This window comes from Lynx rufus, unplaced genomic scaffold (assembly GCF_022079265.1).
Source record: "Lynx rufus isolate CCGP_SWC_20201006 ecotype Redwood Valley unplaced genomic scaffold, mLynRuf1.p SCAF_7, whole genome shotgun sequence".
In the NCBI taxonomy this organism is placed as follows: Eukaryota; Metazoa; Chordata; class Mammalia; order Carnivora; family Felidae; genus Lynx; species Lynx rufus.
The window spans coordinates 122375486-122388883 of NW_025814889.1; the positions used below are offsets into that span (position 1 = coordinate 122375486).

At 37.0% G+C, this 13398-nt stretch overlaps 1 protein-coding gene across 2 annotated transcripts in view; it reads right to left on the minus strand.

Moving 5' to 3' along the window:
* Positions 1-3031: 3031 nt before the first annotated feature.
* WASHC3 (WASH complex subunit 3) overlaps positions 3032-13398 on the minus strand; it is a 48355-nt gene continuing 37988 nt past the window's right edge. For both annotated transcript variants that reach the window (XM_047065638.1, XM_047065637.1), the window contains exon 7: positions 3032-4445. In XM_047065638.1, coding sequence (XP_046921594.1) covers positions 4361-4445 — 85 coding nt within the window. In that variant the 3' untranslated portion in view covers positions 3032-4360. The remainder of the gene's footprint in view (positions 4446-13398) is intronic.

Consider the following 13398-nt stretch of genomic DNA (forward strand, 5'->3'; position numbering starts at 1 on the left):
TAGCTACATCCCGTAGGGATGCAGGGATATTGTTCATCCTGATATTCCACAAAAATCTCATGCTGGTAACTTGTATTGGTAAATCAGGCTAATAAGATTTGGTGAAGAGGAAGTAGGAAGGATCTTGGTGCCCTATAAGACACACATAAGCTAGAAAATGGAAGATTCAGATCCTTGCAGGTTTTAATGGTTCAATGGTCTGGAGGATGCTGGGACATCCCCTCTGAGGTAAAGGACAAGATATTAAACTTGTACCCTCTACCATTAAGAACGAGGTATAGCATGTTGGGGATCTTGGCTTTTGAAAGCCAAATACTGCTCTCACCTATTTATGATGGGGAGATTTGGAAGGCTGCCAGTTTCAAATGGAGCACAGAGCAGAGAGGGCTGTGTTCCAGGTTCAGGCTGTGACATAAGCTGCCCTGCTGCTCAGCTGATTACATGACCTATTATCCATTGACACTACAGATACCTGATGGAGAACACTGTGTAGCATCTCTGGCAAACTCTACTAGAAAGTTAACATCACAGATCTTAGGTTCTAGAGCAAAGTCATGCCTTTTAATTGCTTGAAAAACAGCTCCTGGCATACCTCCACACCCAACAGAAATTGAAAATCTGATATCAGGTGATTAACTAGAGCTGCCCATCATGAGGTGGGTCTTATCAGATTCACCAAATCATCAGATCAGATAGTCCCAGTAGCAATCTATCATTTGACAGAAATGATACATTTGGGATCAAGCCTGAGCAAGTGCACACGGTATGTGTAAGTTACATGGACACGTAGCCTAGATTCCCCTATCACTTACATCTCTTACACTAATGTATCTCCTTCAACCTATTCCTATGATCTCATGGGGAATTACCTATGATCAGTTGTATCAGTTATATATTGCTACAGTTATACCATATAATAACCAAAAAAATCTTTATGAGAACCAACAATGAGCATTTATTATTCACACATCTAGGGCCAGCTGGGAATTGGCTAGGCATATGTTCTAATCTTGACTGGGCTTGCTCACATTTTGGGGTTGGCTGCTGGGTGAATAGAACAACTTAGCTTTGTTCCACATGTCATTCATTCTCCATCAGACTATCCTGGTCATATTCTTATGTCAGTGGCAGAGGCACAAGAGAAGGCAAGACCATCCAAGTAGTTTTCAAGCCTCTGCTTGAATCACATGTGCTAACATTCTACTGGCCCAAAGCAAAATCACATGGTTAAGTTCAGAGTCAGAAGGTGAGGCAGAATGCTCCACCCACAGTGGGAAGGCAATGCAAAAGTATATGGCAAAAGGCATGGAGACGGGGGAAGTGAAGAACTGTGGCTATTTTTTGTAATATTAACATGCCAAGTGACAGATAAGGAAAAAGTAGGCCGTGTTCAGGGATGGACCAGCTGGATAAATTGGGGTGAGACAACAATGACTGGCTTCTCCACTATAGCCTCTCTCAGAGGGGGCTGTACGGATTACTGGTGAGGCAAAAATCTTCCTGATGGACAGAGCTTCTAACAGTGCCCTTGGTCATCCATGTTGATAGAGAGACATGGCTTGAGTTAAGGATAAAAACAGTCTTTTGATTATGGTGAAATGTGCAGATTTTTGTATCAAGAAATGTCAACTCACCTGAGGAAGCAACAATTAGGCAGATAGGATGATTCCAATAGATTTCAGTCAGTCTTATCCTTACCCACTCCAGGTTTGTACAGCAAACCCATGAATGGAGTAATCACGGTGATAGAGATAGAGGGAGGCCACGTATGGGCCCAACAGCTTGGTTTTTCTCTCATTAAGGGCTGCTCTAGTTACTACCACTATTGAATATGTGCTCTGTCAGCAGCAGAGACCAATGATTTGGTACCATTCCTTTATCGAAACCAAATAGCTACTTGGTAGCAAGTTGTGTGCATTGATTTCCTTTCACCCTGAAGGAGGAATTCATTCATTCCTATACTAATTAATTTGCACTCTTAATATAGGCTTGCCTTCCTTTCCAGCAGTACCTCTGCTATCATTACTATCTGATAGTCTACAGAATGCCTATTATCAACATAGTATCCTGCATTACACTGCCTCGGATCAAGAAACTGTTTTATAGCAAACAAAGAACATGAGTTATTACATCCATGGTCCTATGTATACAGCATCATCCAGAAGCAAGTAATCTAGTAGAACAATGAAATGGCCTATTACAGAGTCAGCTTAGGCATCAGCTCAGATATAATATCCTGTAGGATTAAGGTTCTATTTTCCAGGATAGGATACATGCACTATACCAATGGACAGCATATGATTCCCTGTTCCCAACTTCAAGGTGCAGGAACCAAGAGGATAGAAATAGGATTGGCCTTTCTTACCACCATTCCCAGTGAGCTACTTGTAGAATGTGTTTCCCATTCCTACCACCTTAGGCTTTGCTGGATTGGAGGTCCTGTATCCTGACAGGGTAAGGGGAAGAAGCTGGCACACTTCCCCCAGGAAGCACTGTAAGGACTCCACAAAACTGAAGCTACAGCTGCCAACTGGTCCTGTTGGGTTGCTCATGTCTGTGGGACAACAGGCAAGAAAGGGGAATTAATATGTTGGTTAACATGAGGAGCTAGAAATGTGACTACAAAAAGAAACAGGGAGAATGTGTCTGGAACTCAGGTGATTCGCTGGGGGCATGTCTTGATGTTTCCGTGCCTGATGTGAACAGTGAACAAACAATTGTGATACTCATAGCCTAAAAAGGGCAAAGTAACCAAGACCCTAGATCCCTGAAGGGATGAAGGTCTGGGCCACTCAGGCAGTCAACCAAACTAGACTAGCTGAATTTCTGGCAGAGAGCAATGAAAATCTCAAATGGCTGGTGGAAGAAAGAGATGATGAATATATTTTGGCCTTGGGTTCAGTTGTAGTAACAGGAACTGTAACAGGAACTGTAGCTTGTCTAATCGTCTTGGGCAGTCTTTTATAGACTGTTGCTGACCATCACTTTGAAGACTCAGTGATAGAATGAACTTAACATGGGACTCAAGCAGTTCTGAATAGGTAAGAACTATTTATTCAAAAACAAACATCTCTTTTTGCCAAACATCACATCTCCTTGTCAACTTCTGATATCAGCCACAACTGCACTTAGAGAGTTCTGAACTCAGACCTGTCCGTTTTTGCTAGTGAAATCCTACCACAAGTGTGAGGCATGCATTTTTCCGCTTTCTGTTCCAAGTCCTTTTTCAATGTTGGGGTAGCCTACTTTCTCTCATAAAAGGATAGCTCAGAAATGCTGGGGTAGTCACTTCTCCTGGAGGTAACTTTCAACTAATAAGGGATGGAAACTGGTTAATAATTATCCTATCTGTATTAGGTGAATATTTTGAGGAGGCAGTTTGTAAACTTCTCAGGTCTTAGAGTTCAAAATGGCAACCTTGGTAATATACTTTTGTGTGGGTTTTCTTTCTCTTGCTCTTCCTGTTCTCTCGCTTCTGCTTCCTGTGATCACCTCACAAATGCCATACTTACCCCCAAGTCTTTTCCTCAGGGTCTACTTTCAGGTGGGCTAAACTAAGACAGGTACCATTAATCAAATGCATTTATATATCTTTCCATGTAAGTATTTTAGAGATTTTCTAGACTGCGCAAATAATTATTCATGAAGAATTATTTGCAAGGTGAGGTAAGGACAGCATTTTAAATTAAAGATTTTTTTCTGTTTAGGCAATAAAAGAGTTGATGACATGATGCCTGCTCACTGTGAAACATACTGAAACTACCTTCAATTCAATTTCTATCTGATAATATTCTAAGAATATCTGACACTTTGATAGTATATGAACTAATGAACAAGTGGTGAAAAGCTCTATATGCCAATAAATTTCAACTTCATAATTTCTATGACATATAAGCTTCAAGTTGTCACTGAAAATTTAAATCCAATATTAGTCTCTGCCAGAAAATTCTTTAGCAATTCTTATAATATAAATGCACTTAATACTTTTCATGCTAAAATAGTCACAAAAATTGAATTACTCACTTAGTCAAATTCACTTTTTTGCATTGAGTCTATTTTTGATCACCAAACTCACATTGACTTCATTTTCAATGCTCACCACATCCTGAAATCTCCCACCTTGGTATTTGCAGCACTAATGGCACTTTATTTTGGTTATTCTACTTTTCAGTATTTTGGTAATAAGACATTCTGCCAGATTATAAATGCTTTATTATTTTTTTTAACATAGAGGGAGTTTGGTGGTAGATATATGACCATTTGATGTTTTTATGACTAAGAGTTCAAGCTCAGGCTCTCTTTCTTATAGAATGTAAATGCATACCCACACATGTATGTATAACTGTTATCAAAATTAAGCTTAGTCACTAAAAGAAGATTCACTATCTGAACTTTCTTCTGTATTTTTTTCACCTTCACCATCAGGCACTGGAGCATCTGGCCTCCTGAAAGAGAAGGAAACAATTTGGTTTTTCCAGTTGAAAAAAAGCAATTACTATCTGTAAATTAGGTTCATCCTAGAATATTGCTGTTAATAAGTTCACCAAGTCTGTGTCCTTAACTGAGAGTCTCCCAGTCTCCTCCACAGCATGCTTCTCTTTGGCTTTTCCAGCACTCTGGGGATTACTAGTGCTATTCCTGTATGGGCCACAGCGCTGTTTTCTCTTGCCAGTCCTTACAGAATTTGCTAGTTCCGTACTTTCTGCTTCTCATTCCATGGAGACCCAACTACAGACAGAGATGTGATGTGGAGAGGCTGGCGTGACCAGTGCTACATCTCCGTAGTCTCCAAGTATACAAGAGGTACAGAGAAAGGAAAGCTAGAAATGGAAAGAAAACGAAAATCTTCATGTTCCAGGAAAGCTGCAGAAAGAAATTTACAAATGGAAGAGAGTTAAAGAATGGCCATTAAGAAACACAGACAGTATGGAAATTTTGCAGGGGAGAAGAGGGCCTGGTAAAAGGTTCTTAATGTTTGTTGAGTGTTTTCACTTATATTTTATCTTCATAGAATGAATGTAAAAAGTATGAGTTGGTAAAAATAATGTCTTGAAGACTCCCTAGGTAAAACAAGGAGATTTGAGAATGATTAAACTCAACTTTGCAGGGAGATATAATAAACCAAATGAAATTTTACAACAAACCAAACATTCAACTAGATAAGTTCCATAGTGTTTGCTAGTAAATTATCTAATCAATATGGTAATACTATCATTCAGCCTCTATTCACTCTCACTGAGAAAATAAGTTAAGCAAGTAAAGTATACTTTTGGGGAAACTAACAGGGAGTGTAAGAATAATATAGCTGCTCTGTCTTAATAATTGAGAACTACCAGACTTATTTCTCCCTCAGGCTCTTTGATTGTTATTAAAGATTTAGGACACCAACCAATAAAACTCTGCTTTGCCATAAATAAAATTACTGTTACTAAAATTAAAACATGTATAGTCTACCATGTACATTTAGTTATTAAAAATTACGGCTGAGTTTTGGCTTATAGTTTTTAATATCATATCTGTCATGTACAAAACAGAAAGATATGCTGGCACTGCTCCCCAGCAATGGGTAAAACAGAAACTCATTTGCTCTGCTGCACAGTTTTAGATTATACCTATTAGGAAGTCACATGTACTCAATACAGTAAAACTTGGAAGCTGGGTAAGGTGTTTACCAGGTTTTGACTGATACTCCATCTGCCTAAAATACTAACATGAGACCACAGTCTTCATTGCTCTCCATAGAAGCAAGACTGTGGAACCACTGGGCATGAATACTGGGCACATTTTCCAAGTAAATCTGTCTTTGCTGTATTTGTGATTTCTTACTGCCTTTACTTTGTTAAAAAAGAAAAAAATTACCAGAGGGAATTTGAATACAATGTAAAAATTATATCTATGGCAATTCAAACAAATAAAACAATGTATATGATACCCCTAAAATAAATGCTACTTAAGGGTAAAAGCAGCTTAAGCCTAAAAGGAGCTGAAATTATAACATTAATGTATGTGTGTAACCATTTTTTAATACATGTGATCATCACAGCTGTATAGCATAGTGGTTAAGAACACACATTCTGGAGCCAGACTGCCTGGATTCAAATCCCAGTCTTGCTACATATTTGAGCAATTTTGGGGAAGCTAGGTAACCACTTTGGATCCAACGAACCGACTGGAGTATTGTAATGATTAGAATGAATTATTATATGTAAAGTATATCAAATAATATCTGGCACATAGTAAGTATATTAAATAAATGCTATCTTCGTGGTCATTGTCGTCGTCATAGTCATCGCCATCATCATCATCATCATCATCACGTACCCACAATTTTGCCAGGAACTGTGTTAGGTGCTAGAGATACAGAAATGAATAACAAGTAGTTCCTTCCCTGAAGAAACTGATATTTTAGGGGGATATTTTAGAGGGAGACAGAAATATAAATTATTATTATATATGTGATATACATAAATACAGTTGTAGTAACTATGCTTATGTAAAAAGTTAATTCACTCTATGAGGTTTGGTCAGAGAAGATTCCAGAGAAGTGGAGACATTTGTAAAGGGTTTTAAGATATAAGTGGGAGTTTCTCAAAAACAGAAAAGGTGGGAGTAAGTGAGGATGAGACTGTTCTGAATAAAGAAAAAAAAATGGGGATGCATGCTGCATTTGGGAACTATAAATCATTTGGGAGGTAGAGTATAAAGTAATTGCAGTTCAAATTTGATGAAATTAGAGCATATGGTAGGAGTAATAGGTATGAGAATTTCCTTCCTTTTTTAGGATGAATAATACTCCTTTGTATGCACATATTACATTTTGTTTATCCATTCACCTGTGGATGGGCATTTGGATTGTTTCCAACTTCGGGCTACTGTGAATAATGCTACTATGAACATGGTATACAAATACCTGTTTCAGTCCCTTCTTTCACTTCTTTTGGGTATATATCTAGAAGTGGATTTGCTCAACCATATGGCAATTCTATGCTTAATTTCTTGAAGAACTACAATACTGTTTTCCATAGCAGCTATATCATCTTACACTCCCACCAGTGGGGTTGGTGGGATTCCAAGGGTTCCATTTTCTTAGTATGTTTGTCAATATTTATTATTGTTTGTCTTCATTCACTTAAAAATAAATTGTATGCTACTTTGGCTTGGAATTGCTAGGCAGACAAATGAAAAAGCATATACTAGTTCCCTTTGGGTACAAAAAAGAGAAAAATTTCAAGATACCATGAGAATCAAATGAAATAATGTATATGAAAGCATTATCTAAGTTAAAAAGCTTTATAGAAATGTTAGTAGCAATAATAAAACTTATAATAATACCAGCATTTCCAGCATATTCTTAGTGGGAACAAAAATTTGCCTTTTTGTCTTATGATCAGAAGTGCTCTTGCTTGATCCTGTATACATGAACCTTTTAAGTTGTCTTTTATGCAAAGTTTTTATTTAATGTTTATTTATTTTTGAGAGGGAGGTGGTTAGGGGCAGAGAGAGAAGGAGGCAGAGGATCCAAACCAGGCTCTGTGCTGACAGCAGAGAGTCCCATGCAGAGCTTGAACTTACAGACCATGAGATCATGACCTGAGCCAAAGATGGACTTTTAACTGACTGAGCCACTGAGGCACCCCCCGTGCAAAGAAGTTTTAAAGATATATTTGAAAAAGTTACTACCTTAAAGTATTGGTATAAAGTTTAGTTTCTAAAAATTCAAATGATTCACTACTAAAATTAGATGAGGACTTTATAACAGTTTATCTTAAATATACAAGTAAATCACTAAAAAAAAGGTTTATCAGCAAAATATAGAGACACATATAAAGTCAAAAGTACATTCATGATGTATCATGCACGTCTTTTAAAAATCTCAATCTATAGTGGTTCAATGATAAAAAAAATGCTAGGTTGGTAGCTGCATTTTAATAAGCATACTTATATAATTTGTGGCACCAAGATTATCCAAAAAGTCTTAACAAAATAAAAATTATAGGAGTTTAGCATTAAACTCATTACTTAGTCTGTCTTTTAAAATAAGTGTTTAAATTTTTTAAAAATGTTTATTCAATTCTGAGAGACAGAGTACAAGCAGGGGAGTGGCAGAGAGAGAGGAAGACACAGAATCTGAAGCAGATTCCAGGCTCTGAGCTGTCAGCACAGAGCCCAATGTGGGGCTCGAACTCACAAACTCTGAGATCATGACCCAGGCTGAAGTTGGATGCTTAACCGAGACACCCAGGCGCCCCTAAAATAAGTATTTTTAAGTTACTTATTAAAGTTACTAGGCTGACTTCAACAAAAAATGAGCCAAAATTTAGAAAGGAAAGGAGAAGGAAGAACTAAACACATACAAATCAGTACTTTTTAGCATATTAGATGCTGTGTGCAAGTTCTTTTTGTTACTCACCTTTCTCACTTATGGGAATCAAATAAGGATGTCAATCACAATCTCTGTTCCCCCACTCTTTCCCTATACCCTTCCTTGTTTTAGTCACAGAATCCAGGCTTGGCCAATCATTAAGAATCTTCCCCTGGGAAGAGAGATTGATTCAAGGGAGGGCACAAGACCCACGCAGGGCCAATCACAATGTTTCCCTAGAAATGAGCTATAATATTCCATAGTTTATTTTGTTCAGTTAGCAAAACTAGCAATATTAAAGCCTTCATAATTGTGAATTCCTTGGCTTCAAGCAGTAAGCTCATCTGTAGCAGGAGAGAAGTGAATGACTATGCCAAGGAGTAAAGGTGGAATGGGTGCTAGGAAAGAGAGAACACTGCCAGCCAGACAGCAAGCACTGATGACACAGGCCTTAGATCCTGCCCTACTACCTGGACTTCTTTGCTATGTGAATCAGTAACTTCTCTTTTTGTTTAAACTAGTTTGAGCTGGTTTCTGTGATTCTGAACACGAAAAGAGTCCTAACATACAAATATTGTTGGTTTAATTTGTTTTCGTTAAAGAGATATTTATACTTGTGCTTAAAACCACAGCCACTTTGAGGACACAAAAACCATATAAACATACTTTGGAAAAACATTTTTTAGTGTAGATAAATAGTTTAAAAATATTTTTCATTTTCTTTAAACCTAAGACCATTGAACTTAAAGCAGATTAAGTGACAAAAACATTGTTAGTAAAAATATTACTGAGTAGGAGGTTATGGGGAGAGAGTACAGTAGTTATCATCCAAATCACTTTTCAATATCAACTATAGCACACTTAGAGCTATAATGTCACATGATACTGTTGTCACTCAAGACTGTTCTGTCATAGCTCTAGGCAATGGCAATAGGTGGTCTTCAGGAAAAAGTAAAACACTAAATTCCTGAACCAAGATTGTACTGACCATATAAAGACCTTTGGGGTGGTTATAAAAATGACAATCTAGACTCTGATATTATAGTAGCTAGTGAGACTTATTATAGTAGCTAGTGAGACTTATTTCAGCATTACATTTACTCAAACTACACACGCTTTGGTCTTTTTCTTCTGAATGCCCATCAACCCAGGTATATCCTGTCCTTCGTGGTGGTACATAGATTCCTGCAGTCAGGGAAACAATGTAATGCCCAATACTATAAAGAAAAAGAAAGTCAGCCCTCCTATAAGAACTGGCTTTTGCCATTTATCTTGGGCCCCTTTAATTCCCAGCTGCTCCTTTATCTTTTGCTTACTAGTCATTGGCAGGCCACAACTTCTTTTTAATAACATCTCTTTAATATTTCTATTATTTCTCTGACTCTCGTGATCAAGGTCTCCAACACTAGACCAATAACAATATTTTGACATTGTTTTTTCCTGTCTTGTACTTTCTATCCAGTTTGCCAGCGAGTAGTTGAGAAACGATAATTACATTGAATGGGATTCCAGCTCAGCAAGAATTAAAAATGGAAGCAGTAAAACTATTTTTTGGAATTGTTCAGATGGGGAATTGAGGTCTATCCCACCCTCAACCAGCCAAAGCCCAAACTTTAATCCATTGTGTTGTTGTGTGTAGCAGGACATAGACAAAGATTACTGGCAGATAAGGAATTCCCATAGAGGGCTGGACATCCTTTCAGTATAATTAACAGAAAGTTTTCTTGCTTTCCAGTACCCTTTTGGTTAACACAAATAAATCCCCTCTTGTCAAAGTGAGGCTGAGGTGATTACTTTTACTTCTGGCAACCATAACTTTGGTCATTCCACAGTCTGGGAGGAGGTATAAATGTCTTTTGAATAAATATCTCCAGGACAAATGTCAATGAGCTTGTTTGGTTCAAAGCCTGCACAATAACTTGACTCATTGGATGTTTTCATTAGCCAAATCAATATGTTACACCCACTTACATCAATGGATAGATCATCCAAACAAAATTATAAAGAAGTATCAGCCTTATATGACACATTAGACCACATGGACTTAAGATACATAGAACCCTCCATCCAAAAGCAACAGAATATCCATGTGTCTCAACTCCACATGGATAGATCATGTGTTAGGCCACAAAACAAATCTCAATAAATTCAAGAAGACTGAAATTTTATCAAACATTCCCACTCACAATGGTATGAAAGTAGAATCCATTATAAGAATTAATGGAAAAACTAAGAACATGCTACTGAACAACCACTGGGTCATCAAAAAAATGAGAGAAGAGGGGCGTCTGGGTGGCTCAGTGGTTAAGTGTTTGACTTCAGCTCAGTCATGATCTTGCAGTTTGTGGGTTCATGCCCCACATCAAGCTCTCCACTGACAGTGCAGAGCCAGCTTGGGATTCTCTCTCCCCGCTGCTCCCCTGCTTGTGCTCACTCTCTCTCTCTCTCTTTCTCTCTCTCAAATTACTAAACTTTAAAAAACTCAAAGAAGAAATTTAAAAAAATACCCAGAGACAAATGAAAACAGAAATATGATATACCAAAATCTACAAGATGCAGCAAAAGTAGTTCTAAGAAGAAAGATCACAGCAATACAGGCCTACCACAAGAAAAAACCCCAAATCTCAAACCATCTAACTTTACACCTGACAGAGCTAGAAAAAGAAGGAAAAATAAAGCTCAAAGTCAGTAAAAGGAAGGAAATATTAAAGATCAGAGTGGAAATAACAGAATAAAAAAAACAATAGAAAAGATCAATGAAATTAAGAGCTGGTTCTCTGAAAAGATTAACAAAATTGACAAGACTTTATCCAGACTAACAAAGAATAAAAGGAGTCTCTAATAAAATCAGAAAGGAAAGAGAAATTACAACTGACATCACAAAAATGCAAAGGATCAGAAGAGATTACTAAGAATGACTACACACCAAAAAAACTGGACAACCTAGAAGAAATGAGTAAATTCCTAGAAATACACAATTTTCCAAGACTAAAGAAAAAGAAAATCTGAATAGACCGATTACCAACAAGAAGACTGATTCAACAAAAGTCCAGGACTAGACAGCTTCACATGTAGTGAATTCTACCAAGCATTCAAAGATTTAATACCTACCCTTTTCAAACTCTTTCAAAAGATCAAAAAGGAGTGAATGCCTCCAAACTTATTTTAGGAGGCTGGCATTACTCTAATACCAAAACCAGACAAAGACAGCGCACACACGTGTGTGCGCACGCGCGCACACACACACACACACACACACACACACACACATTACAGGCTAACATCCCCTGATGAACATAGATGCAAATATCCTCAACAAAATATTAGCAAATTGAATTCAATAATACATTACAAGGATCATATAGCATGATCAAATGGGATTTATTCCAGGGATGCAAGAATGGTTCAAAATCCACACATAAATCAGTGCTATATGCCACATTAATAAAATGAAGGAAAAAAATCATATTATCATCTCAACAAATGCAGAAAAAGCATGTGACAAAATTCAATCACCACTTATGATAAAATCTCTAAACAAAGTAGATATAGAGGGAACACATGTCAACATAATGAAGGTCATATATAACAAACCCACAGCTAACACCAGTCAATAGTAAAAAACTGAAAGCTTTTTCCTCTAAAATTAGGAATAAGACCAGGATGCCCACTATCCCCACTTTTATTCAACATAATATTGGAAATCCTAGCCATAACAATTAGACCAGAAAAAGAAATAAAATGCATCAAATTGGAAAGAAAGTAAATTTGTCACTATTTGCGGATCACATGATACTATACATAGAAAACTCAAACAATAGCACCAAAAAACTATTAGAACTAATAAACAAATTCAGTAAAGTAGCACAGTACAAAATCAATATATGGAAATTTTGGTGTTTCTATAATCTATTAACAAATTATCAGAAACAGAAATTAAGAAAACAATCCCATTTACAGTTTCACCAAAAAGATTGGGGCACCTGGATGGCTCAGTTGGTTGAGTGTCTGACTACGACTCAGGTCGGGATCTCACAGTTTGCAAACTGAAGCCCCACATTGGGCTCCCTGCTGTCAGCACAAAGTCTGCTTTGGATCCTCTGTTCCCCTCTCTCTGCCCCTGCCCCGCTTGTGCTTTCTCTCTCTCAAAAATAAATAAAACATAAAAAAAAAAAACAATTTCATGAAAAAGAATAAAATGCCTAAATAGAACTTTGAATTGAAAGACCTGTATACTGAAAACTATAAGAAAGACACGGATGAAAGAAATTGAAGAAGACACAAATAAATGGAAAGATATCCCATGCTCATGGATTGGAAAAATTAATATTGTTAAAATGTCCATGCTATCCAAAGCAATCTACAGATTCTATTCAATTCCTATTGAAATTCCAATGGCCTTTTGGAAAAAATAATTCTAAAATTTGTATGGAAACAAGCCCTAAAATCCAAAGCAATCTTGAGAAAGAACAAAGCTGAAGGTATCATGCCTCAATTTCAAACTACAGTACAGAGCCACAGTAATCAAAACAGTATGCTATTAGCATAAAAACAGACACACAGATCAAAGGAACAGAATTGACACCCCAGAATTAAACCCACACATATATGGATAATCAGTTTATGAGAAAGGAGTCAAGAATATATAAAGGAGAAAAGGCAGTCTCTTAAATAAATGATGTTGAAAAAACTGGACAACCACATGCAAAAGAATGAAACTAGATCACTATATCACACATAAAAATTAACTCAAAGTCAATTAAAGACTACGATGTCAGACATGAAACCATAAAATTGCTAGAAGGAAACATACAATAAGCTCCTTGACATTGGTCTTAGTAATATTTTTGTGGCTCTGAGTCCAAAAACAAAGGAAACAAAAGCAAAAACAAACAAATGGGATTACATCAAACTAAAATGCCCCTGCACAGCAAAAGAAACCATCATCAAAATGAAAAGGCAACCTACTGAATGGGAGATTTTTGCAAATCATATATCTGACAGAGGATTAATATCTAAAATATATGAAGGACTTA